Source organism: Plectropomus leopardus, chromosome 20 (assembly GCF_026936395.1).
Source record: "Plectropomus leopardus strain MGB_pleo_1.0 chromosome 20, ASM2693639v1, whole genome shotgun sequence".
NCBI classification, from domain to species: Eukaryota; Metazoa; Chordata; class Actinopteri; order Perciformes; family Serranidae; genus Plectropomus; species Plectropomus leopardus.
Genome location: NC_142195.1, coordinates 5,733,350 through 5,760,282, shown reverse-complemented (window position 1 = coordinate 5,760,282; position 26,933 = coordinate 5,733,350). Strand labels below are relative to the sequence as shown.

Here is a 26,933-nt window from a genome sequence, read left to right as displayed (position 1 = left end):
CTGATGCCCAAAGGCCATGGGGATGTCTGTTCTCTCTTTAGCTTGGCACAAAATGCTTTAGGGACTGTTTGTTATTTATCAGAGGGGAGAAGGTGGTGCAAAACGGGGGAGGCACTTCAGATAATTTAAGAACTGTGAAGGGAGATGTGTGTTTTTTTATTCAGTAAGGGAGGGACATTCAACTTCATTTATGTATTGATTTTAATACCCTCAGAACCCCAGAACCTGTATGTGGGTTTTAAAGTAATGTTTTCTTTAAAAAAAAAAAAAAATAATAATCATAAATATATATATATATATATATATATATATATATATATAGAGAGAGAGAGAGAGAGAGAGAGAGATAGACAGATAGATGTTGAGATTTTAAAAAAATATGCCTTTCAAAAAAAATTGTAACATATGTAATTTACATGACATATGTCGTTTAAAAAAAATCCCCAGACTCCTCTTATCTAAATGTTGTTGTTGTTGTTTTTACAATATAAGATAATTAACACTTTTAAAAATTATTTTACTTATAATATTAAAAACAAAATCACTGTGGAAAACAAACAATTGACAGTAAGAGGTCGAGTAGACATTGCTTTATCCTAAGGGGTCACAGGACAGAATGGTTGGGTCTATGACGTGTGTTTTCGCTGATTTGTGGAAGAGCCCAAAACATTTCCCCCCCTCTCTCTATTTAGCAGGTGATTTTAAAGTCCTAATTAACATTTGGCTTATAGGACATGCACTTTATCAAGGAATTCCTCGACGTTTGATACTCACAAAGCCCGCTGAATAAGGTATGTGTTCTTAAAAAAAATAAAATAGGCCTGTTCTGTAGATTAAGATGACATAAATGCAAACTGGACAATTGGACAATTGTCTCTTGACCACCAAAAACAATAGTTAGCAAGCCTGAATGCTGCTAAAGCCTGACGCCTTGTGGTGACGGTGAGAGATGATAAACTTAAATAATGATATGATGCCGGTGCAAAACTCTTACTTGACTGTCCTGTGAATATAATGTTTGTTTTTTTCTTTTAAAACTTAGCTCAACGTGAGCTCGTCGCCCGTTAGCCTGCGTTAGCTAGCTCGCTAGCAATGTGATGAGGTGCCACTCACCTGTAGAAGAGGAGCAGGTAATGACAAGCTGTTGTGATGTAGAGGTTAAAAATAAAGCCATAAAGTATCCATTTGGAAAGGTCGAAAAGCATTTTTAAACATTAATGCGGTCGCGATGTTATAATTTCTCCTCTTTACGTCTTTATTTAACCTTTTAACTGCGAAACAAAATAAGTTTTAACAGAGCAACAGTAGGGCAGCTACTGCGCATGTGTGGAGAGCTGTCAACATGCACAGCAGGTGCTCCTGGGAGTCTCTCAGTCACTGATGAACAGTCCTCAGTAAAATATTGATGATGTCTTTCCTTCTATTGAATCGATTACACAGCATAAATACTACATGTTTTTTGTCACCATTGTCTTTAGCACCATAGACTTCTCTGCAAGAGAGGGTGTGTTCACTTGGCATGTTCTTACCAATGATCAATAATTCTGTTCTTGTAGAGCACATTTAATTTCTTGACAATGAGCTGTAGTATTTTTACTGTAAAAAGGTAGTCACGTATCATTAAAAATAGTCTTTTTTTCCCAGTAAATTCTGTCTTTTAGTAAGCATTACATTTCTTGACATGAGCCCTAGTATATTTACTGTAAAAAGGTAATCACATATCATTAAAAATAGTCATTTTTCTGATAATTCAGTCTTTTAGAGTGCACTTAATTTCTTGACAGGAAATATAGTGTATTTACCGTAAAAAGGACGTTACATATACAAGCTCTTTTCAATAATTCAGTCATTTAGAACACATTTAATTTCTTGGTATACTAGCTATAGTATATTCACTACCTGTAAAAAGGTAGTCACATATCATTAAAAATAGTCTTTTTTCCAATATATTTAGTGTTTTAGAATACACTTTCTACAATTTTTTTTACAATTTCTTAACATGATCTGTAGTATATTTACTGAAAAAGGTAGTCACATATTAAAATACAGTCATTTAAAAAAAATAAATAAATAAATGCAGTCTTTTTGAGTACATTTAATGTCTTTTATATGAACAAAAGTAGGTATATTTACTGTAAAAAAATTTTTTAAAAAAATGTAGTATATTAAATCTAGTCATTTTTTTGCCAATAAATTCAGTCCTCCCTCCAGTTACAGATTTATTTGCACATACATGTCATGAGAAAAGACAGTAAGAATTTAAGTTTAAACATTGTGCAGCAGAGCTTAGAAGCCAAAAATAGCCTATGGTTATGAAGATATTGCCCCTATTAAATAAGCCCGGTAAAATCATCCTGACAATGTGAGCTCCACATTTTGTTTCGATTGAGCTTACGTCATCAGGGTGCTCTTACCAGGGTGCAGTTAAAAAACAATACTCATACATAAAACAGATGAAAACAGATCTAAGTTTCAAGACTAAGCAGTAATACAAAACTGATAGAAATGTGCAAATTACAGAGATGGTCCTTTGTATTTCAGTGAATATTGATTTAGGATTTTGTCAGAGTTGTATAAAGCAAAAACAAAGACATTGCAGTCTTTGTTTAAATATTTCGTATAGATTTAACTACACCTTTTCACTAGGGTTGCAAATTGTAAGCACTGTCCTTAATCAGTTATTGGTAAAATTAACAACCGACTCATCGTTATTTTAAAAATCCATAAAAACATTGCTTATTTCAAATAATACCAAATGTGTTTTTCCTCAGTCAAAGCTCACAGCAACATATTGCATACACTTTGACAGCATTGCACAGCCTATTTATTGATCGATTAAGTTTCACATGTTCACAAATGAATTCAGAATGATTTAATCTCTTATGGATTAATTGTTATCATCCCTACTTTCCACTAATTGTATTACCATAAAAAATGTCAAAACAGAAAATTGGTCACTCTCACATCCTACAGGATGCTAGTATATCTAACTTGAGCTGTTTTTTATAGTGCTGAAAGTTAAAGGAAGAAAGAAAGTGGCTGCTTTAATTTGCAGAGAACTACAAAACTGACTCAGGGTTCAGCAGAGTTAACAGGAAATGACCGGTTCTTTGGAATGTCTTTGCCAAGACTTCGTTTATATTCAACAGCTTTTTAGCTGCACGGCGACATCATGTGGACACAGTGGAGAAATACACGCCACTCTAGATCAGCAATAACAGGAAAAAAAGAGTATGCTTAAGCTTATGCTGTTTACAAACAAATATATCTATATTTTATTTTAACTATTGTGTATGTGTATGTGTATGTGTGTGTAAGGGACCCACTAAACTGAAATCAGTTGTGTAATTTTTGTAGCTCTCATGCTGGTCTACAAAATTGACATTTGCAACTACATCGCTAACATAAATCTGAAACGGCTTTGAATGGTGTGTGATCAACTATCATACATTACCTCATGACTGTGGCCATTATCATGCCTGGTATCTTGTTGAGTTCAAAGTTCAACCTGTGCAGTTCATTGCACAACAGGTCTCAGACACATTTCATGCAAGCTCATGTTGTAACTCTATGTGAAGTCATTTTACCTTTCCATGTTTGTCTTACAGCCATAAACTCACTACATGCATGCAGAGACACACTGACTCAAAGACAACACTGACTGCAAATACTGTTTTTTAGCAAATGCAATAGTAAAGGTGTTTTATAAAATCACAGGGAGGGTAGACAAGGACAATGAGTGCCATGATTTGAACTTTACACTTCTTCAGGATCACGCAGGGAAGGAATGTTTAGGCAGTTACGGTAATGTTTCCAGAGAAGTGCTGAGCCAGTCATATTCAGCACTTGCACGTTTCCCTAAAAGGGGGTTATTGTGAGTGAAAATGTATTGATATAAGTGACTGTATATTTTGTCCCAATGTATGTTAAATGTCAAATTAATCTCATAAATTGCTTGGCACTTGTAAAGCTAAACAGATGAAAGTTAAAATATAATAGGAATCCAGCCACTGTTTGCATTTGCCCTAAAGAAATTGGTGATAAATGTAGCGCTGTATAAGCAGTGTGTCTGTTAGAAGTTTTTGGAATGATTCTGCACTTCTGCACCATAAATGCACAATGAAACAAGATCTCACTGTGTTTGTACTAAGTTCTTTTTTCTTTTCTTTTTTCTTTTTTTCAAGTTTTAAATTCACTCAATTTTGGGATTTCGTCCATTCACATTGTTGGTAAAAATAAATATTAGGCAGAGCTTTAAATAGGCCGCTGCAAAATGGAAAAACCATCTACTCACAAATCAAAGTGAGCAACAATTCATTCTTTTTAACACCATTGTTGCTTTTAACCAAATCACTATCTGTGAACTTTGCTCTTTTAAACCCACAGTTACAGAAGTGATCAAACCAACTGTGAAAAGGACACTTTTGATTGGTTGGAAGAGTTGCACACCCCCGTCCCTTCCCCTATCTCAGTTCTAGAGTCCACCTTTTTTAACTTCAGGTCCACCCTCACCTATTTCACTTGAGGCATTAGGTCCCAGTCCCACACCTGACAGCAAAATGTCTGACAAAGGAGCCTTCGATACCAACGTGTTGACTCTCACCCGGTTTGTTCTGGAGGAGGGCAGGAAGGCCCATGGAACGGGTGAGCTGACGAATTTGCTCAATTCCATCTGCACCGCCGTCAAAGCCATTTCAACTGCTGTCAGGAAGGCTGGGATCGCAAACCTGTGAGTATTACTTTGAAAAACAAAAATATTCCAATGTGGAAATAAAAGACGGAAATGTGTATTCATGTCAGTATGAAGGTGGATGGGGGAACTAAGTTTTCTTCCCTAGTGAACTCAAGGATCAAGGTTACTGTTATCTGATGACTCTAATTGTGTTTATTTTAACATTACTTTTAGGTTATCCAGTTTTTAATCCAGTGCATTACTTTTGTCTCTTAAAGGTCCCATATTCTGCTAATTTCTGGGTGCATACTTGTATTTGGGGATACTACTAGAGTGTGTACATGTTTTAATGTTCCAGAAACACTTTATTTTTCTCATACTATCTGCCTGAATGTACTTGTGTTCATCCTCGTTTAGAAAGGCTCAGTTTTAGCCCCTCTGTCCTTAAACCCCCCCTAAAAAGTCCAGTCTGCACAGATTGGTCACTGTCTCTAGGTCCTATACATCTGTTATTGCAGCTGGGAAATGATTGTAACGGCACTGTAGCAGCAGTTTCTACCTTTTTATGTAGTGGCCTGGTGGATTTTTCTGTGGATTAAGCACTGTGATACTATTTGGATGAAAGAGCATTTTGATTCAGTATTTATATAGCACCTATATTTACTTTTTAATGACAAAGGCAAGGAAATCTGAGTTTTTACAATAAGGGATCTTTAACTGTGCATCACTACTTAAGAATCAGTAAGCAGTTTTAACTTTGGCCCTGGCCAAAGGTAAACTCTGCACATGTTGTGTACAATTCCCAAGGGCAGAGGTCAAGAAGATAATGGGCTTGTTAGACTTTTGTCACTGGTTTGAACAAAAATAAAAATAATAACATATTGTGAGAAATGCTATCACATTTTACAAGAAAAGTGAGTCATTTCATGCATAGTTTTAAAATTGTGTCTGCTCCTCTTTCCTCCCTTGGAAGATATGGCATTGCTGGAAGCACCAATGTGACAGGGGACCAGGTGAAGAAACTGGATGTCCTGTCCAATGATCTGGTCATCAACATGATCAAGTCCTCCTTCACCTCCTGTGTGCTGGTGTCAGAGGAAGATGAGAAGGCCATCATAGTGGAACCAGACAAGCAGGTAACTGATCTGTACACAATAGCCATGAATGTATTTGCAATTATGTCTGCTTTTTCTCTTTATGTTATAGATTTCCACATGTTTATCAGGTATCCGTGTGACACTGATAATATTATTTGTACTCATCTGACAGGGAAAATACATTGTGTGCTTTGATCCACTGGATGGATCCTCAAACATTGACTGTCTGGTCTCGATTGGAACAATTTTCGGCATTTACAAGAAGGTAATAATGATGACACAGCACGCTGATTCAAAACACTAACTATTCAATGTGGATTTCCCCTTAATTTGCTTTTTCTAAAAGAGAGAGTTTTTTTTAAATCAGCAACTGTAAAATAAGAGAGTATAGTCTCATGCTGGAAAGTAACTATGTTTACTCAGTTCCTGTGTTTGAAGGTCAAGAGTGTAATATATAGAGGGATATATAAGAGGAAATGTAATGTATTCATATTTACATTCTAATCACCTGAAACTTGAGAATTATGTTTTTTGTTACCTTAGAATGAGTTGTTTTTATTTGTACGGATCCTCTCCTACAAAGTCTGCCATGTTTCTAAAGTAGCCCAGAAAAGACAAAAACACTGGCTCTAGATGGCCCCAATCACGTTTTTTCACGTAGGCCACCTTAGCTCTCCTACAGGCTAAGCACATGGGAAAAGTTTCTGTTATTTTGCAATCTGCAACAGAATCATGACATGTCACTAAGTCCTACATATTAGACCTTTAAAGTCATTATATATATCCATTTTTTGCAGCTTTATATTTCTACTCTTCTATGTCTCAGGAGGAAGTTTTGTACTTTGCTACATTTATTAGACAGACAAATTACCTTTTTGACAGATTAATATTTCACATTAAAATCATATGAATTTAATTTATAAAATCCACAATATAAAATACAGTGCACTGCTATAGATTACCAAACTGCATCCTCTTGCCCTGTGTACTTGTAAAAGACAACAGCATTCCAACTGACTGTGTCAACAACTGTATTGGTTTGCAAAAGGCCTCTCCCAGTTGTTGTTACATTTTTCCTGTGTCGTTCCACAGACCACAGATGGTGAGCCATCTGAGAAGGATGCTCTGCAACCTGGAAGAAACCTCGTGGCAGCTGGTTATGCTCTGTACGGCAGCGCCACCATGATGGTCCTCTCCACTGGTCAGGGAGTCAACTGCTTCATGCTTGACCCCGTAAGACTAAGATGTCACAGTCATGGCATCAAGACTGTTAATTGATTATATTTATTGTTATTTTCTTTCTATAACTCCTTTTTGCTCATTATTTCAGATTGTATGTGTCTTCATAATAATTTTCTGATATTTTTCTCATTATCGCCTTGCAGGCAATTGGTGAGTTCATCTTGGTAGATCGTGATGTGAGGATTAAGAAAAAGGGAAAAATCTACAGTTTGAATGAGGGATATGCACAGCATTTTTATCCAGATGTGACAGAGTACCTACAAAAGAAGAAATACCCAGAGGTAATGGCAATGACTGAACAATTTAAGGTCACTCCTGTCTTGAATACATTGCAAAGGCTGAATGTGAAATTGGCTGCAAAATGTTTTTGATTCTGCATGCAAAAGTGACACACTGACTAAAAGTCTACAATACATGTTTGTGTCTCCAGGATGGCTCTGCTCCATATGGAAGTCGATATGTTGGTTCAATGGTAGCTGATGTTCATCGCACTTTGGTGTATGGAGGGATCTTTTTATACCCTGCTAATGTCAAGAGTCCTAAGGGCAAGGTGAGCAGTAGAGGATTATACAAATGGACAGAACATAGTTAATCCTTGGGGTATCTGGTGGCTGAGTGGATAAAGCAGGCGCCCCATGAGTAAAGGCAGTGTCCTTGCGGCAGCGGCTCTGGGTTAGATTTCAGCTCACGGCCCTTTGCTTCATGTCGTCACCTCTGTCTCCCCCTTTCACACTATTGATCTGTCTTATATAATAAAGGCAAAAATGTTATAATAAAGGCAAAAATGCCCCCCCCAAAAAAAAAAAATCCACACATAAATGATGATTTGTCTTACATTTCCTAACTCTTTTTTCTGCTTTTTGTCATTCAGCTGAGGCTGTTGTATGAATGCAACCCCATGGCCTTTATCATGGAGCAGGCAGGAGGCATGGCCACCACAGGATCCATGAATGTTCTGGACATCCAGCCCACCAGCATCCACGAGAGGGTTCCCGTGGTACTGGGATCTCCTGATGATGTGCAGGAGTATCTGTCCATCTGCAAGAAGCACAAGAAATGAGGTATTCCAGTAATTTCTTGTGAATGGAATACCTCATTTCCACTCACAGCCTTTCACACGACAGTGTATAATAAGCACCCTTCAGCAGACCTTTCTGGGATAATAAATAATTTTGTTTGGTTTTTTTTTCAGTCTCTTTGAAGGACTAACAGCACAACCAAGAGGCTCAATCAGGACATTCATTGTCAAGTGCTTTCTACTCATTCCCTCAACTGCACTGATGAAAGAACCGGGAACCTCACTGGGCTAATTAAGTCTGCCTCACACTATGCTAATTCCACCTTGCTGCTGTAAGTGTTATTTGTAGAGACTAACCCTGTATTTTTTAAATAAAGGCAAATAAAAAAATATTCATGTTGTGCATTTAATTGCAAGGTCCTGTATGCGTAAATGGGTTAATGCCTTTCTCTATGAGAGGACATACTGTGTTTCACTTTGTGTCAGAACTCTTATTTGACTAAATATTGGATACAGTAGAAGTTTGCAGTTTTTATTTACATCCAAAAAGGCCATTTTTGCCTCAACACATCTGCCGCAGATCATTTTGAGCCTCTGTCAAAGGTTGAAAAATACAGTGTATTTTCACTGACCTTCTGCTGAAATTTCTTTTGAAGCAACAAGCCCAATGCTACACTTTGGACTGAGGTTTAACAGGATGTCTATACACATTAACACCTGGAAGCTACTAAGTATAGTCTGATCCATTGGCCTTGGTAGTTGTTGGGCACATTTTGTGACCTGTAGACAGACCCAGGCTAGATGTTTCCACCTATTTCCCAAAATGTTGAATTGCTGTTTTAAAGTTGGGGAAGGCCGTTTTTATATTGCCGCTAATGGGCAGAAATCCCATAATTATCCTGAAGCATATTGTAAGTTAAGTGGACTAAAAGAAAACTACACTTCTACACCTTCTCTTGTTTCTGTTTTCAGGATTTAGAAAATCTAACTTGTGACAGGAGACATTGGTGAATCACAGGTCATTTCACAGAGGGGGTATGGGGAAAGGATGGAGTGTTCAATGTGTATCTCTACAATGAAACGAGATTAAATAAATCAGTGTATTGGAAACACTGGGTTACTGTATGAATGGTGTGCATATGCCTGCAGTTGTCCGGTGGGCAGAAAGGGAAGAACTACAGGACGAGGGTGTATTTTCAAATTAGGCCTTTTTTGCCCTATCCAGATCTCTGCCTACTTCAGCTTTAACCTGAGAGAACATAAAAGCAAAAACAAAAAGGACAGTAGAACATCTTTAAAAGGGAAAAAAAAATTTAAGTCCATGTCCATTTACAACTTCTGTTTCTCTGAAACTCTGTGTTTCCTTGTTAGATTTCTGGCATCAGCAACACACCCTGACAGGCCTTCATAGAGCCAGAAATGTTACAGCTTTGCCACTTCACTAATGAGCCATAAAGACTCAGTGAGAGAGACAAAAAGATCCAACAGTATGTTAACACAAAAGCCTCATTCAATCAATCAAGTTTATTCAGCAAAGCAGTCATTATGGTCCGTACAAGAACAATGCTTCACATTCGGCATATGCAGTCTGTATCTTTCCCAATGTTGTATCGTAGCTTCCAGCAAAAGAAAAAAAAAGATTGAAAGTCTGATATGAAACTTAATGAACTTTTATTAATGTTATGACTCAATAATAACACAGTTGTGTGGATCTCAAGCTGCTGATGTCACTTGGAAACTTGGCATTAAAGTGAAAAGTTCCTCTGTGAACGTAATGGAATTTTTATTGGGGTTTTTTCAACGTATGTCTTGGCAGTCTAAAGCCTCTTGAATATTGCATGTGAGTCATATGAAAGTTAAATGATGTGAATTGATAGCAGATGTTTGATCAGAGAGGGAGGGCTCAGTGCTTTCGAAAGGCCTTCTTTGTAAATATAGAGAACATAATAATTTATGTAGCTCCAGCGTCCTGGATGGAATCCATATTGTCTGGTATTCACTAAAAACTGAACCACTTCCTCTTTTTTATGTGTGTTTGTCAGTGTCAGCATTCAACAGCCTCAGTGCCCATGAGACACACAAAAACACTTACACATGTCAGGCGCACTTGTTTATTTCGATTCTGTTCAGGCTGTGTATGATTATAGGTTACTGAGTCAATATTTAGATTTTGCAGGAAAAGCACAACCCAGTCTGTTTATTTTTCCCTTGCTACTGTGTGTGTGGTGTGTGTGTGTGTGTGTATGTACTGTAGATGCATGTGTGTGGTGTGTGTGGGTGTGTATGTACTGTAGATGCATGTGTGTGTGTGTGTGTGTGTGTGTGTGTGTGTGTTCAAGTATAAAGAACAAGACAAGAATATGTTAGTTTGAATAATGTACTTACTGTTGAAGTGAATGCTCAAAATAAGTGGAAGACTTTCAGGGATTATTGTTGCTTTTCAAGAGAGGCATTTTCTTAACCCCCAAATGAGTTACGTTACATCTCGTGGCATCATTGTCTGACTTTTACAGGCTTGAAAAAACAAAGAAAAATAGATCGGGCTGTAAGCACTCAAATCCTGTCTTGGTCTTGAGTTCGATCTCAAGACCACTTTTTGTCTTGCTCTTGTCTTGGTCTTGTGCCTCATTGGACATGGAATTGTCTTGATCTCAGGCTCAGCTATTGAGAACTGTTCAAGTTGTTCTTGGCTGCCGATTCAGGATCAGTTGTCGAAAACGTTGCCTGATTCTGCCATCATGATGCATGAGTAAAGATTCTCTCTTCATCCACCTCTTCCTTATTCTCTTATTATGGCAATTTTGTGAGGCTCTAAGCTCAGCACTTTCCACCAGAGTAACATCACTTACAGGAAGTCACTAGCAAGCTAGTATATCAGCTAACATTAGATGTCAAAATGTTCATGATTGACACCATACTAAAATTTGGTTTCTTGAACAGGACTGGATTTGCTCCGGACTTGTACTTCACTCTGACTCGATTGGACCTGGTCTTGGACTTGACTTGGACTCAATTTAAGGTACAGAGTGTAGTATTTGGAGGGGATGGGAGAAATGGAGTGGAATATTTATAACTGTGTTTTTCTTCGTGTACAATCACCTAAAACTAAGACTTGTCTGGGGTTCTTTTTGCTTAGAATAAGCCGATTATGTTTGCATACAGAGTGCAACCTATCCCATGGAGTTTGCCAGGTTGTTTCTCCAGTAGCCAAAAAAAGAAATCAAACACCAGCTTTAGATAGGGTCATTCATTTTCTTGTGTTTTGGCATCGGCCACTGTAGTTGTACTACACGCTTAGCACATTGGAGAAGTTTCTGTTGCTTGCAATCTGCAACCTCTCCACTAGATGTCACTAAATCCAACACTCTCAACCTTTAAGTTGGTCTTGATCACAGCCCTGTAAGTAGCATACCAGAATGTTTTAGCCACATTATGTTGTCATGACTACTTTTGCCAACTGATTTATTGTTAATTTAAATAAGTAATAATTTGAAACAATGTGTCAGATAATGCAACACTGTTTTGTCCTTTTTTTCTGTCTAACCATGACAGGTCAGTACCTGTTGTTTTCTGTTGTAGCCCTTCCTTGTCTGTCTGATATCCAGCCCGTGTCCAGACAGGCTCTGTTTACTTTACACTCTGACGAAGAGTGTTAAAGTGCTGTGTCTGTGGTGTGTCTGTTTAACTGACAGCTTACTCAACAACCCCCCCCCCCTCTCTGCAGCCTTCTCAGTTTTGCTTGTGCAGGAGGGAAAGGAAGATCACAGAAACAATAGGTCGTTGGGTTTGTGCAGAAATAAATAAGATAAATTACAAACAGGCCTTAAAAGAAGTCGATAATCAGTCAATCAATCAGTCACACTTTATTTATATAGCACTTTTCATACAAGCAGACTGTAACACAAAGTGCTTCACACAGTGAAAGCAACCCTGCCACCCACATACACACACACACTCAGATTCACACATGCATAACTTTGTGATTAAATAAGGCACTAAAGCATAGAAGTACCCATTTAAAACCAGAAATCTCAGAATTGAGGAAGCACTACCATTAGTGAGGAAACACCAGAGGCAGAATAAACCTATGCAGAAAAGAAATAAAATAATGAAAAATAAATAAAAAACATACATGTTCCCTTTAGTCATGCTAGCAGCATGGCTTTGTCAGCCAGTCGGCCCATCACTTTGGTCCAGACTGAAATTTCTCAAATATTGGATGGATTGTCAGGAAATTTGTTCAAGCATTTATGGTCTCCAGTGGATCAATACTGACATTGATGATCCTCTGACTTTTTCTGCAGTAACACCATGAGGTTGAACTTTGTGCTTTTGAGCAAAATATCTCAAGTGCAAAAGTAGAAAAGAGGCAGCACAACATCAAATCAAACAATGCAAGCTTTACAATTTATTAAGATATTTCTGACAGAGACTTCTTATCTCTTCACTTGCAGGATGAATAGCAACAACTTTGGTGATATTTAAACTCTTCCTCCAGCACCATTACTATATCGTCACTGAGACATAGCATGGTTGTAGACTCTTACTAGTTTGCAGGCACTTTTTATTTCTTTATTAGCAGAAAGTCAAGAGGTGACGGGCAATGAAGGTCCCAAACTGTAACAGTGGCTCAAAGCAAAAGATAAAAGCTATATCTACAGCCTTTATCTATTCAGCCAGAGACTTCCACTATAAACTAGAGTCTGTCTGCCAGGTTGTAAAGCATAAAAAGGTTTCATAACTTCAGTCATGACTACATATTAGACCTACCATCCCACTTTTTGTTTAACCCATCGGCATGGCTTTTCTCAGTGCAGTGACAGTAGGCAGACTCGGAGAGCCGATGTTTAAATTAAACATAAACTCTGTATCCCAGACCACCCTGGCTGGAGCTAACTGCTAATCCAAATACTGCCTCAACTTTCGGCCAGAAAGGACCCATATTTGTACCTGATACTTCATGCATCTGTAATCCCGTCCACCCCCTGCCCCACAACATACTCTTGTTTTGGAGGTAAGAGTCCAAGTCTCCTTGGTAGATTCACATCACAAGACTACATTTCATACATCTGCATCCAAAATCTGAAAATCAAACTGACAGCTGAGTGAGTCTCTGGTTACCCAGCTGAGAAAAACTCTTGTCTGAACCAAAACTGATGTAATTCTACTGAGGCCAAGCTGGATGGGAGAAACCATTACTGCACTTTAGTGGGCAAAGAAGTGAAAATGTTTTGTACAAAGTTATGTTACTAGGCAACATTAATGCTTGCATTGCACAGAGCTAGTCCAGTAACTTCTCAGGTTTACCTTTGATATGACGTTTTATTAAATGTCCATCTCTTCATGCATAATATGAGAACTAAGTATGTCTGCAACTGATCGGGACAAAATAATATTCCATTTAAAGCAAACTTGTCCTTTGAATGATTCCTGAATCCTGCGAGAAGTTTGGTCATTTATGGTGTGTCAAATACAGTAGTACTGTGCTATTTTGTGATATTTGTCAAGGGAAACGGGAGAAAAAAATCCACTCAGATTGGCATGATTTATTTTATGGTGTCATGGATCGGGACAGTTGGACCAGACCACCGCCGATGCTGAGCCTTACAAAGGGTGGTGTGTTTGGATTAAAAGCATGTGGTTACTGTCAGAGGACAGCCTCATCTGCGCTCTGAACACCAGATTCTTCATAAACCTTGAGTCTTTTCTGCTCCCATTAAAGTTTAGGGACAATAACTGTAATGTAAATGGAAGGAATCTAACCACCAAACTACAGGCCTCTCTGTCCACATGAACCAAAATATGGTATATCAAAGGATGCTCTCGGATATGTTTGCATTTGTATATGTTTAGATATTTTTAGAGATGTCTCACTCTATAGTAATTGCATATCTTGGGCTGCTTTTACACTGAGCTGGAATGATCTGTGCCTTTGTCAACTGCATCAGCAATTGTTCACCGAAAAGTCATAAATTACACAGCCTACACACTTCCTGTGACTATCCTGAAGTTCTAAGAATACTCCCAAGGCTTGCAGAAAGATAATCTAGCACCAATGGCCCATGCTACTCAAACCGTGTATTCGGTTCTACTGAAACATTGTGATTATTCAGGCAAATGTCAGGGAAGACCTGGGTCACATCTTATTTTCTGTCTCCTGAAACAGCAGCTACGCCTTCAAGATTGAGCTCAAAATGTGCCCCACATTGGCAGAGTGCCAGACGGCTTGAGTTACAAAATGTGCCATGGAAATGAAAGACTGGCAATCTTATATCTGGCTTCTTCAGCTCTTTCGTAGGACTCGTCTGTGTGTGTATGTGTATGCAAAGTAATAATCCCGCTATGATCACTTTTAGTTCTGATTTAAGAATCTCATATCTTTTAAGAAAACATAACCTCTATGCTGTTTTACTCGAGGGCTTAAAGGAACTGTGCAGCATGTTGGGAAATCAAGTGAGAGTTAGATGGGAGGATTGATATCTTTGTCCTTCAAATACGAAGCTATGGAAAGTTAGCTTATCTTAGCATTAAAACTGGAAACATGGGGAAGCAGCTAGCTTGGCTTGAAAAGTACAAAAAGTTAGTTGTTTTAGGAGAGTTAAATCCCAAGCTAGTTTTTGATTCTAAAAGTACGGAAAGTTAATCGTTTCAGGACAGTTAATTACCAAATTATTTCTTTGCCACAACCAGCAACTTCTTGCAATCTCTGCTGGATTCCAGGCAATTGCTGAGTGCCAAAAATAGATCAGCCAGCCCCATGGCCAGAAAAAAAGTCAACATTGTACATTTAAGCAAACTAAAAATATGTTACATGTTCATGTTTCATATGTATCATATCAACATTTAAGGGCTTAGGATATAAGCTAACTTTGTCAGGCGGTGGAGGGGGTTTGGACAGTGTGTCACCTAGATGCCTGCCAAGCTGCTGACCACTTCTTGAAACCAACAAACAACAAATTAGTGATTTAGTGAGTCATTGCTGTGTCTCCAGTGCTTTTTTAGGCACCAAAGAGGGTGTTTTCTAGCGACCCGTGATTTTTCCAGTAGGGATACTGCCACAAAGAGCGAGTTTTTCAACAAGACATCAGTCTGTGTTTCCTGCTGGGATGGTGCTATGAAAAATAGTTGTTTTTTGCCGTGTCATTTGTAGCATTTCCAGTTGAAATTTTTCCACCAAAGGTTTTTCTTTCTGTCTTGTTTTTTGAGGAGAGTCATCGCTGTGTTGTCAGTTCCGATTTTGACACCAAAACTGGGTATTTTAAACCAAAGCATTATCTTTTCTGAATCATAACCAAGTGATTTTTTGTGCCTAAACATAACCATATGTTAAACAGAGCACTGTTGAAACTTAAAGTCTCAACATAAAGTCTTAACGTATCTGCTACATACTAACATGCAAATGCAGAAAACTACAATGCCAACATTTTTTCTGGCAGTTGGGTTGAGATTGGCATAGAACCCCAACATAAAATGGAAAACTGTTGTTTTGTTTTTTGTACATACATAAAAGATATAAGGTGTTCATAAACTTTATAAGTGCTGGTATTATGGGTACTTCTGGGTGCATTTTGTGTGTTTTGTTGCTATTTGACAGAGCTGTTTCCCTCTGTTACTAGTCTTGTTGCAAAGCTGTAGCCTATTATTTTACAGATATGAGAGTTTCCTCAATCCTCTTATCAGTCCCAATACGTAGCATTGTGGTAGCATATCACACCATTAAATGATGATCCAGTGTGTCTTTATTCATGCTCATCAGATAATGTAATGCTGATTAAAACTCAATTCAGGCTTCACATCCCTAGATGTCATTCTCAGTGACCAAGGGTCAGCCATTCAACACATGCTTCCTTTTTTCTCTTCAGCTCTTGTAAAGTAGACGCTGTGCAGTCAATTTATTCCTTTCAGGTTCCTTGTTAAGGCTTAAATCCAGTGAACAATATCCTTTCTGTGCTGAGGTTGAGGTGGCATATCTGTATCTGAGGAGCTATTTCCTCTTGAGAGAAACGTGATCTGAGTTTGTAGAGGAGAGGGGAGGCCATGTTTCACACAATAACTAAAAAAACTCTTTCTGCCTTAAAGTCTCTTTTTTCTCCTGTAATAGCTTCTCACCTCCCTGTTTTTACACAGAGATACTGTTATTACCTCTGGGGAAATTTGTGTGGCTTTATTATCTTCCCCTCTTCTGAAAGAAATGGCTCTGCTATCTTATCATTACCTGACCACTGCCACTCATTATCTCTATACTGCAGGGCCAAGCCATCCTGAAGTTTCCATTGTTCCACAGATTTTACTGCAGGTGTCATCAATCTACTGCAGCCCCTACTATCAATTACGTTCCTCTGTGATGGCAAAACCAGCGTCTACCTCTCTGGCTGGAGTTTAACTCTCTGTTCTGATCTATTTAACAGCCCCATCTGCTTTCCTGCTAAGTCCTTGAGTGAAACAATAACAACCAGAACATGAATCTTTTTGTAACGTTATCCAGCTTTTCTCCCTGCCGTGGTGTTAATCTGTTCCGTGAAACAAGCCAAAGGAATGTGAAAGTCTTGCTGATGGGAAACCAAAACAACAAAACAATTGTCTATCTCTTCACCCTCATATTATACCACATTACGAACTGTTGGCTTGGAGGATTATAACCTTCTGAGCACTCTTGGCTACTTTATAGCTGGAATGACCCATGTTTGAACTTGTGGCTTTGTTCTTTTCACTGAGTTCAAAGTCAAGTCTTTTTCCTGCCAGGGTGCAGGGCTCCCTCCCCAGGGGGACACGCTCTCAGAACATGTGGTATCATCCCTAAAACATCTCTGGTGTGATAAAAGTATGGGGTGTGCTGGAGTCTGGAGAGACTAGGAAAGAGAAAATCCCATTAACCTGGTGTGCTAAATGCTAATCTGTACCAAATTTCATGGCAATACATAGAAAATATGGAAGACAGAGGATCACCAAAGCCATTTGAACACATTGTCTTGGAACTAAGGATGTCGGTATAAAATTTTGTAGTAATCCTTTTCATAGATATTGTGATGGTTTACTGGATAAGGGAAATTAATGACATGCTGGTGGCGTTATATGAAAAGTCAGATTTACCAAAGTCAATAGACTTGGTGGCATCTCTGTATGCCATGAATATATGTGCCAAAGTTAATGACTATACATCCTATAGTTGTTGATACCTTTCACTAAAAGACAAAAATGTAAATGTTGTGCTGCTGCTAATGTCACAGCATCACCACAGTCCTTAGGATTTATCCTCTGGGGATTATGAATTTCTGAACACAATCTCATTGCAATTGATAGAACAGATGGGAGAAAGAGGATCTCCAAATCTATATGAATGCATTGACTGGAGAGGGTAAATTGTCAGTGTGAGATTTTGTGGTAATCTACCTTGTAGATATTGAGATATTTCACTGGATAAGTAAAATCCTTGACTTGTCGGTGTTAATAGATGTAAAGTCAGGGGGTTACTTAAGTCAGTAGGATTCATTTTGTGGATACCACAAATATTATCCTATATGACGAATTTCATGACCATCCATCCAATAGTTGTTAATCTGTTTTCACTTTGTTATCGGTCTGACGATGATAAAGCCTCTGGGGGCATGGGCCAATATTTCTGATTGATCCAGTGTAGCCAGCAGTAGTCTGGGCAAAGACTTTCTCTTCCATGTGTCAGTCATTTTGGCTAATCTCTTTTAACATACAGTATATGTATGAAATGAATGCAGATACATTTTCAAAAAGCTGACTTTTTGTCAAACAATAGCTGATGGGTTCAGAGATTGCAATTTAGCCACATGGACTATTTACCTGCCGTTCAAATGTGATTTGTTACTACTACTCAGATTACGAATGGAAACCACAACATTCCCAGTGCTAAAATCTTGTCCCGTCACCTACGGATTCTGCTAACACATTATAGAGATCACATTTCACAAAAAACTAAAAATGGAAATGTCAAACTTGGGGCTAGAGCAAACTTTATGGCCTCACCAAAGTCACTGGGATTCATCTTCTAGGGATCATGAATTTCTGTACACAGTTTCATGGCAATCCATCCAGTTATTTTTGACCAAAAAAAATTCTGATCCGTGTGATCTGATCTTTTGAGTAACCTTTAAGGTGCATACTAGTAAACCAAATTACTGCAGTGTTGTTGACTTGATTCATGATGACACCTCTACTGCATATTCAGCCCACGACTATGCATGCGAGTTATTTTCTTGTTTTTACCAGAAGCATGAATTCCTCCCTTTGCTGTGAGAAAAATGAAGACAAAATATCAGCATGTCTAAGACCGACATCTGAGAAGTTTCTATGAGCCACAGAAAAATGAAAAAACGCAGACAGAAAAACACTTGGCAGCTTTTTAATATTGACTCCTTTCCCCACCCTCCCCCACCCCCACCCCCTCTCTCTCTGCCTCTCTCTGGGCTTGGAAGCACTTGAATACAAAGTTCAGTGAATTGTTCTGGCATAGCAGCTTGTGTGTAATGACTTCTGACAGCAGTGGAGACAAACTGAAGAGCACGTCTGTCTCCGCATGAGTATTTACAAATCTACTCTCGGGAACCGCATTCCAATTCTGGAAACACTATTATATGCAAGTCGGCATGAACAACCGCATGTACAGGATGCATATCTGGAGGTAGTCGTTTTGAAATAAAGGGAGGAGGAGACTGCAGAGGACACTGGCTTCGTATTCATTTTAGAACTGTGTGAGAAGTTTGGTGTAGAAGTAAAGTATCTCAGTGATGTATTGGAGTAATTTAAGAGGTACAGTTTGGGGGGGGAGAGCAGCTGCCTGCTCCATCATACACAGCCACTGGCTCCACTGAATCTGGCTGTTGTTCTCATCTGGCTGCTGTCCAACACTGATGGGATTTTGGTTCTGCTATGCATTATGAACTCCTTAAAAGTGCAAAGCAAGTGTGGCCAGGGTGTGCTCTTTAGTTTGTTGTTGCAAAGAAAGCATTGTAAAGGCCTTGTGCGTCAGAGTGTGCGGCTCTACAAGGGCAAAAGAGAAACCCAAACTTTCAAAACATGTCGAATAGTTATGTCTTAAGCAGCGACACATATCTATCTCCGTTAAGAGTCCCCTTTGGCCTTAGTGGTCGGGGCTGATGTCAGGCTCTCTGTAGTTAATGTGGACCCTTGAGCAGTTCACCATTTGGGCTTTCTCTAACCTCCACTTTGATGTTGCTCTAAATTGAGTCTGCAGTCATCCTGTTGCTCTGGTATGCCAGCTGGAGGAGGTGGAGGGGGGGCAGTTATGGGTTGTTAGGCTAAGAAACTCCTCTGCACTTGTCTTGACTCCTCTCTAATCTCTCTAATTGGAATCAGGGGCTCTGAGGGTCCCCTGAGAGCTGCCACATCTTTGTGGTCATGGCGTAGTGATGTGACGGGGTCAGGAGAACAGAGTTATCCCAATGACCGAGTGTTTTCCTTTTCTACACTTTGTGCTGTTGGCCTCAAGGGTCGAAACAGATCCACTCTGTTTTCATTCTAAGTGGCTTCACGCTTGATGTTTATTTACATGGCGTGTGGCTGAAGATGTTTTTCCTCTTCACACTCTCTTTCTTGTTAACTGTTATTGTTAGGAAATAGGAAATACTCTTTAACAAAAGGTAAAGTACTGGGTCATTAGGATTTCACACCTCTAATTACTTTTGCACAGAATGGGCAGTAAAAAAAACAGCCAAATGGGTTTTCTTTTCCTTTAATGGATAGTTCAGTTTTTTTTAATTGGGGTTGAATGGGGGTGCTTATCCATAGTCATTATAATACAGTAGATGTCAGTCTGCATGCCCCCAGTTTTGGAGAAGCAGGCTGGAGTACGACATGGAAGCTAAGCAATGCATTCACTTATCCATATTAGAATTAAAACATTCACATATGTGTGCTAATTATCTTTTACTGTATTTCTTTACATTTATATTTTTACACACTTACCTACTCAGCATATTTTGCATACTTATTTTTCTTTAATATTTACATATTGTACTAATTGTTTACCATTGCTGTTTTTCTATTTTTGCAACATTTTTATATGCTTGTGCCCTCTATGCTGGCATCAGAGCAACTGTAACGAACCACAATTTCCCCCTGGTGATCAATTTAGTATTTCTGATTCTGATTCTGCTGTGGAGGGGTCAGCAACATATTTTAGCAATAAAAAAACCTCTCGTCTAAAAAAATCAATATCAGTTTAAGTGTAAACTATATTTAGAAAATGTTCACTGTTTTGCTCTAAAACAAAGCTATTAAAGCGTTCTCTTCAAAACCAGACAAGTAATAAAAGTAAGAAAAACAGTAATTTCACATAGCTGAAGACAGGAACTGATGGTCAACTGCTGCCTATATCAGTTAGTTAGTATGTCTTAGTATGTGACTTTGGCTCTTAAATGGATTAGTTTGAATTCACCAAAGTCACACAATTACTCAAACAAACTAACTGATCGAAAGCAGCAGTAGACCAGCAGCTCTCGTGTTCATAGAGCTAAAATTACTGTTTTTGTTGATGGAGTTTGTTGTTGGTTGTTGGTTGCTTTGATGAGAACATGGATAGGGAACTTCCCCGTTGAAACCCTGGGCTGTCTGACGCAAAGGTAAAGTACACTTAAACTAAAATGGATTTTTAGGTGGAACTTTTGTGGGTAGCTCAAAAACATTTTACTGCTGAACCTGTCCACAGCAGTGGCTTGCTTAGCTTCCATGTTGGAGTCCAGCCTGCTTCTCCAAACTGAGACAGTGCCAACTGACATCTGCAGTATGTAATATACTGATTATGGATAAGTACCCCATGCAACCCCACTTCAAAAAAATTGTAACTATCCCTTTAAGGCCTTTGGTTCTTTCCCAGCTCTATGTCAGGAGATCATAGTTCCTAAATCTCTAAGCTGTCATGTCTTTATTGCTGCGTGCAAATGTGTAAGTGCAGTGTTCACGGGCATGATGTGTCACAGCTACGCAATCGAGGCTTGTTGTTTCATGGTGGAAAAAGTGTAAGACAGGAGCTCTGCACGTGTTTTAACAGCTGTCGTCTTTCCCTGCGGGGAGGCAACACAATCCCACTGTTTTCTGAAGAAGCTGTGCCTCATTACAATCGGGTCTCAATGCAGAGAGGAGCAATTATTCAAGAATGAGACCACAGCAGTTGAGCTATATATCATGTGAAACCCAAACTTTGTAGTAGTATAATGCAAAGCAAGTGAATAATGGATAGACTGCAGAGAACATCTGTCTACTTTTGACCAGTATAAGTACAACTACAGAAAAACTGTACTTGAGTAGTTATTAAAACTTGTCCATCATAGTGAACTACACTCACCAACCATATCACCACGCAAAGGGAAGCTACTTTTGTATACTTTTACTTTTGTATTTTACTTTAGTTTTACTTGTGGACTTATGTTTACATTATGTTATTACTAATTTTACTTAAGTAAATGATCTGAGTGCTTAAGTGCTTCTATCACTGAAAAATGATTATAACTCCAAAGATTTACAGATGACTGTAATGTGTCATCTCATGGTAAACAAACGAGTAAATGTACATTTTTTCTTCAATTTTTTAATTTATATTTTGAAACAAGCAACATCACAATATACAATGACAAACTAAACAAAATAATGTACATAAAGGAAAGAAAAAAACAAATAAAATAAAAATAAATAATTATACACTCAGATTATGTGCTGTAGTTCTATTTGTGTAATCTTATGAGAAGAAAGCACAGAAAATTTAAAAAAAAAAAAAAAAAAGTATATGTACATGTCATGCTAAACCATATACTGAAATGTGCATATGTTAATGCACTCATACAGTATATATGTGGGTTTATGTCTGTAAAGTACACAGTATGTAATGCACATACTAGTCAGAATAACAGAAGGATACACTAATTTAAGAAGCTCAAAGTTTTAAATGCAAGTAAATAAATATCTTAATAAACTGAAATCACATGACGTGTGTAAGATGAAAAAAAAATATTTGCAGAGGTTTCCTTTTTAATTTTGATTTTGTTTTTATATCATTATTATTATTGTTTTTGTTGTTGTTGTTGTTGCTGTTATTATTATTAGTAGTAGTAGTAGTATTTATTTATTTAGTTAGTTAAAGAAAGTTTCCTTTTAGTTCAGTTGAAAAAACAGTAGCCTGCGTCACTGCCCGCGTGTGACGACAGAATCACAACAGTTGATCGGACCAATGGGAGGGGGGTTGTCGCAGTAACCTAATCAGCCCATCAGCGCACAGCCTTCATCACAAAGCTGCTGCAGCTCGAGAGGATGCGGATAGGAAGTGAAAGCAGATGAGTGGCTTTAGGAACGAGGATACATAGTGGTACTTTTGGCAAAGTTTGGGAAAGATGTTTATCCAAATTGTTACTCGTGTGCGTGGGCACTGAGCGAGAGAAAGATCCGCGCGCGAAGCCTTCGAAAACGGACTGGGACTTGCGAGAACTGGAAAACTTTTTCTCAGATGAAACTTCACTCTGTTGCGCCTCATTGACTTCAAGTCCCCAACTGTGCCATGATATGAAACCATCTTGGAATAACCTTGTTTTTTCGCAGCGTGCAAGAACTACAGAGGCCCATATGAAGACTAACCTTTTTAAGATTCATTCTTCCTGGAAATGGCAAGTCGTGCCACATTGATGGAGCGGGCAGCGCTTTTGATATGCAGTGTAATTATCTTAATCATCGGTTTATGTGTCGGATCTCCTAACCACAGCCGTCGGCTGGTGTGCTGGAAAGCCATCCTTAAGTGCCACGGAGAGCCGGAGTGCCATTACGCGTACGATCAGTACGTCTATGCCTGCGCTTCTGTCATCAATGGGGAGCGCAAGAAGTGTCCCAGTCATTGCATCTCATCTCTCATTCAGCTCAATCTAACCCAAAGCGGCCCGGCTCTGGAGGACTGCGACTGCGCCCTGGACCCGGTCTGCAGGAGCACCAAGCAAGCCATCGAGCCGTGCCTGCCTCGAACCAGCACCATGGGCTGCACCGAGGCCCGGCGGCAGTGCGAGATGGACCAGACGTGTAGCTCTGCCATGAGGGATTATTTATTTCACTGTCGGAAACTTTTCGGAGGGGAAAGGTGCTCGGACGGGTGCCGCAGAGTGATCGCCAACATGCGCTCCATACCGAAAGCGCAGCAGCTGGACACTTGTGTGTGTGATGGCACGGACAGGAACATTTGCGAGTATATAAAGGTCAGCATGAAAACTTTCTGCACCGATGATCGGGAAGCAGGGAGCGGCTTTTCAGACGCCGAGGACGACTCTGAGGATGATTATATGGACCAGGATGATTATCAATATGTGGAGAATTCAAGCAGTGACTCTCTACCTGGCCAGACTCTGCTGAATGTCCTGACCACCATTCTGGTTTTAACCAAATTTGTCTGAAAAGCTGCTGCCAATAAGGACAGTCATTGTGGATGAAAAAATCACCTCACTAGAGTGTCTGCTTTGTTATAATCAGGCATTTTTTGTCGTTTACTAACATTTTGGGGGCTTTTAAATTCACCACTAAATTTTATACTCTAGATCTGCACATGTTCATACAATCCAGGACATTTGTTGTTTGTTAATCACTCAGAAGCACAAGTTAAATTTCAGTTCAGCAGCAATGTTAGGGACAGGGACTGTACTTTATTTATAGGAGTAGGCGGGTGGCTGGGGTGGTTTTTTTAATCTGTTTGAGTATTTTTGTTTGATGAGCCTCCCTGGAGCTACAAATATAATTTAAAAAATATTATTATCAATTTTGATTTTGTATCATGACCCTTCCCAGTGCTACAAATATCTTCTTTTTTTTTCTTTTTTTTTCATTTTGTATGAAGACCCTACCCGGAGCTACAAACATCAACTATTTTTCCTTGAGCCTGGGCAAAAATGCAGGACCTTCTCTTCACAGTAAATAACCACATTTCACAGTTTCTGGCTACAATAAACTGTGTGATTTGGGAGATTTTTAAAGAAAACATGCCTTTAAAAGCCACTTTTGGGTGTTTTAGTTCTGAGGATATTTGAAATAAATACAAAACACGACCATGTTAAGTTAAATGTTCCTTCCTGAAGCCAAATCAAAAAACATAACCCCCTACCCAATGCTGAAAATAATCATCTGAAGTGCCTCCCTGATTTTGCACCACCCACTCCTTTTTGATAAAGAACAGTCCCTAAGTCATTTGATAATGCCCTAGGAGCCTATTTTTGTATGTCAGCTATGTAAAGATAGATTGTACAGTATATTGCATAAAAATATTTGTTTATGAGTGACAAGAGATTTGCACTGTATGAATAGGTGAGTCCCACTCTTTTATGACCACACAGGAAAGAAATGTCTAAAGTGCCTAAAAACTCTTTACAGCTTATTCACCGTTATGTGACCATATCAGAGGCGTGCTGTGAAATCACAGCAATTTTCTTGTACCAGCTGTATAGAGACTTTCTCCACAACCCCTTCATTACAAACCAAAGTTGATGTAAGCCACTGAAATGAAATCCGAGGGCAGGTAATGCAAGCGATTCAAGTATCTCTTCACTGACCTTGTGAACATGGAAGTTTGCTTAAGATATAAAGTGTTTCATTCTTAAAAACTGTTCAAACTGGCGAGAGGAAAGCAAACTCCTCCTCTTAGGGATTTGTGGCCCAAATGGAGCCAAGAAGCTGTTGGGTCAGTTTGTTTATCCTCACCCCAGTGTGTTTGTGAGAGGTCTTCACAAAGACACACTGAGAAAGAGTGTGTTCGGGTGAGTGGAGAATTTAAGTGCTCATTAGAAACACACTCCTCTGAATGTACATGCACAATAATAAAGAAGAGTTTTAAAATGATTCTTTGGGAAGCTGTGTTGCTCTCTGCTTAACTTTTAGTCTTTAGTAATTTTTTTTGTTTTAGGCTTTATGAATTGATTAAATGAGTGCAAAGCAATGTTAGTTCATTTACAGTAATATCTGCTCTTATTTTGTTGAATTTAAGCACTCAGATTAATTCAGCCCATCGCCAGCACAAATGTTGGCACTGTATGTTTCTGTAAACCACAAATGTTACATTTGTGTGTTATTATGTAGCGGATATGTTGAAATGAAATGTTTCAACAATGCTGTGGTTAACGTGTGGTTAGATTTAGGCACAAAAAACACTTGGTTATGGTTAGAAAAAGATCATGTTTTGGCTTATAGTACCCCATGTTGGTGGCAGAATCCAGACCGGAAACACAACTGTGTCTTACTAAAAAAACAGCCACTTCTCATATCACAATCTTGGCTTGAAACACATCGATAACACTGTCGTGCAGTGATATCTCTGTAAAAAAATATATTTAAAAAATCCCCAAAACCAATGGTATCTCTGTAAGATGCAACCACCTTTCTCGGATGGAAACACAGCAATGTCCTGGGAAAAAAATAGAATTTTTTGTTGCACTATCCCTAGAGTAAACACAGGGACAGGGTGCTAAAAGTCACCCACATTTGGTGGCAAAAAAATACACTTGAAATGCAGCAATGACACACTAAAACACAGCTGCTTTTGTTGTTTGTTGGTCTTGATCAGTGGTCTGCAGCTTGACAGGTTCACCTATGGTTGTCAGGCCATCCACCATCCCCTCCACCCCCTGATGACAAAGTCAGCCTATATACTTTGTCACTTAATTAACATTAATGTGATACATTTGAAAATGTAACATATTCAGAGTTTGTAGAAACGTATAATACAAACATGTTTTTTTCTTTCTCTGAAGGTATTTAACATAATTATTCACCAGGTGTCACTGGAAGTACAGGAATTTCAAAAACATAACTGTGGTCTTAACACGTTTGCACTTAAGAGATCTTCGCCAAAATGATTCCACCGTTCTTCTGGTATTATAGCCCAGCTGTAACTGAGATGCATAATTTAAGTATTAAGTGTCAGCGCTACTCAGAAGAAATTATAGGCCTTAAAACAATTCAAAGCAAAATTTTAAAGGCTTTAAAAGCCCTCTACACATGGGACTAGTATTAGATGGGGACCTCCGGTAATTTATAATAATTGCGGAAGACGTCTGTGATTTTAATCACCTGTGAATCGGCCATGTCCGTAATTTGTAAAGTAAAAATTCCAGGGCAAGGCACCTACCATATTTAGTGAACACAGAGGTCACAATATAATAGTAGTCCCATGAGAATTGGCGTCTGGTAATAATGTCAGTAAATTCTAGTAAAATACAGACATTGTTGTTCCAACATGCAGAACATTTCTTGACGGTGGTTGGAAGAAAGAATAACACATACGTCACAGATGTGCTTAGAATTTCTATTTTTAGTGTATAATGCAGCTTTTAATCAGTGATCGCAGCGAGTGCATTCGTCTGTTGACATGCCTGTGAATCATGTTATGATTCAGTCAGCTCTCTCTCCTCACAAAAACACCCAGTGTCCCCTCCTTCACTTGTGATAATGGGTCGTGAAACTATTGACGGCAGCCATGTTGCTTTTCAAGGAAAAGAGATGGGCCCTCCAGCCCATTGATTGGAAGAGAAGTCGAGTGGCACCTCTATTATGGAGGTGCAAAATACACAATGGTGCAGCGGCACAATGTGGGGGCACTTCATTCACTCTGTCCCTCTGTCACCCTCTTTCAGGGGGTGGGGGGAGCATGAGGAGACAGCCATCCCAGAGGAAGACAGAGGAGTTATGTGAGAAAGTTCAGCTTTATTGCACGGTTTAACTCCTGCTGATACTCTGTTCATGGTTCATTTGTGCAACAGTTGATTTTACAATTAGATGTGGTCTTCTCTGACTTTGAGAGCTATGAGGATGACTTCTTTTGTTGTAATTTGGCCCTTTTTGTGATACAGTATGATTTTACTCCAAAAAAAACAAAGCCATCATTCAGCTTTAAACCGTCTCA

The 26,933-nt window shown here is 38.8% G+C and overlaps 2 protein-coding genes across 3 annotated transcripts; both read left to right on the top strand.

Annotated features, from left to right (window-relative positions):
* The first annotated feature begins 649 nt into the window (after positions 1 to 649).
* Positions 650 to 8,421, top strand: fbp1b (fructose-1,6-bisphosphatase 1b). Of its 2 annotated transcripts, none has more exons than XM_042509392.2 (9): positions 650 to 791; positions 4,527 to 4,729; positions 5,646 to 5,808; positions 5,942 to 6,034; positions 6,862 to 7,002; positions 7,155 to 7,292; positions 7,442 to 7,561; positions 7,883 to 8,072; positions 8,204 to 8,421. In XM_042509392.2, exons 2-8 carry the CDS (start codon positions 4,560 to 4,562, stop codon positions 8,069 to 8,071), a joined length of 1,014 nt encoding a protein of 337 aa, XP_042365326.1. In that variant the 5' UTR covers positions 650 to 791; positions 4,527 to 4,559; the 3' UTR covers position 8,072; positions 8,204 to 8,421. The 2 variants fall into 2 exon arrangements, with proteins under 2 accessions (XP_042365326.1, XP_042365324.1); XM_042509390.2 differs by having other exon boundaries at positions 664 to 791; positions 4,387 to 4,729.
* Positions 8,422 to 22,287: 13,866 nt separating this feature from the next.
* Positions 22,288 to 24,874, top strand: gas1b (growth arrest-specific 1b). Its single transcript, XM_042509434.2, has one exon. The coding sequence runs from the start codon at positions 22,669 to 22,671 to the stop codon at positions 23,440 to 23,442; it is 774 nt and encodes a 257-aa protein (XP_042365368.1). The 5' UTR covers positions 22,288 to 22,668; the 3' UTR covers positions 23,443 to 24,874.
* Positions 24,875 to 26,933: the final 2,059 nt, after the last annotated feature.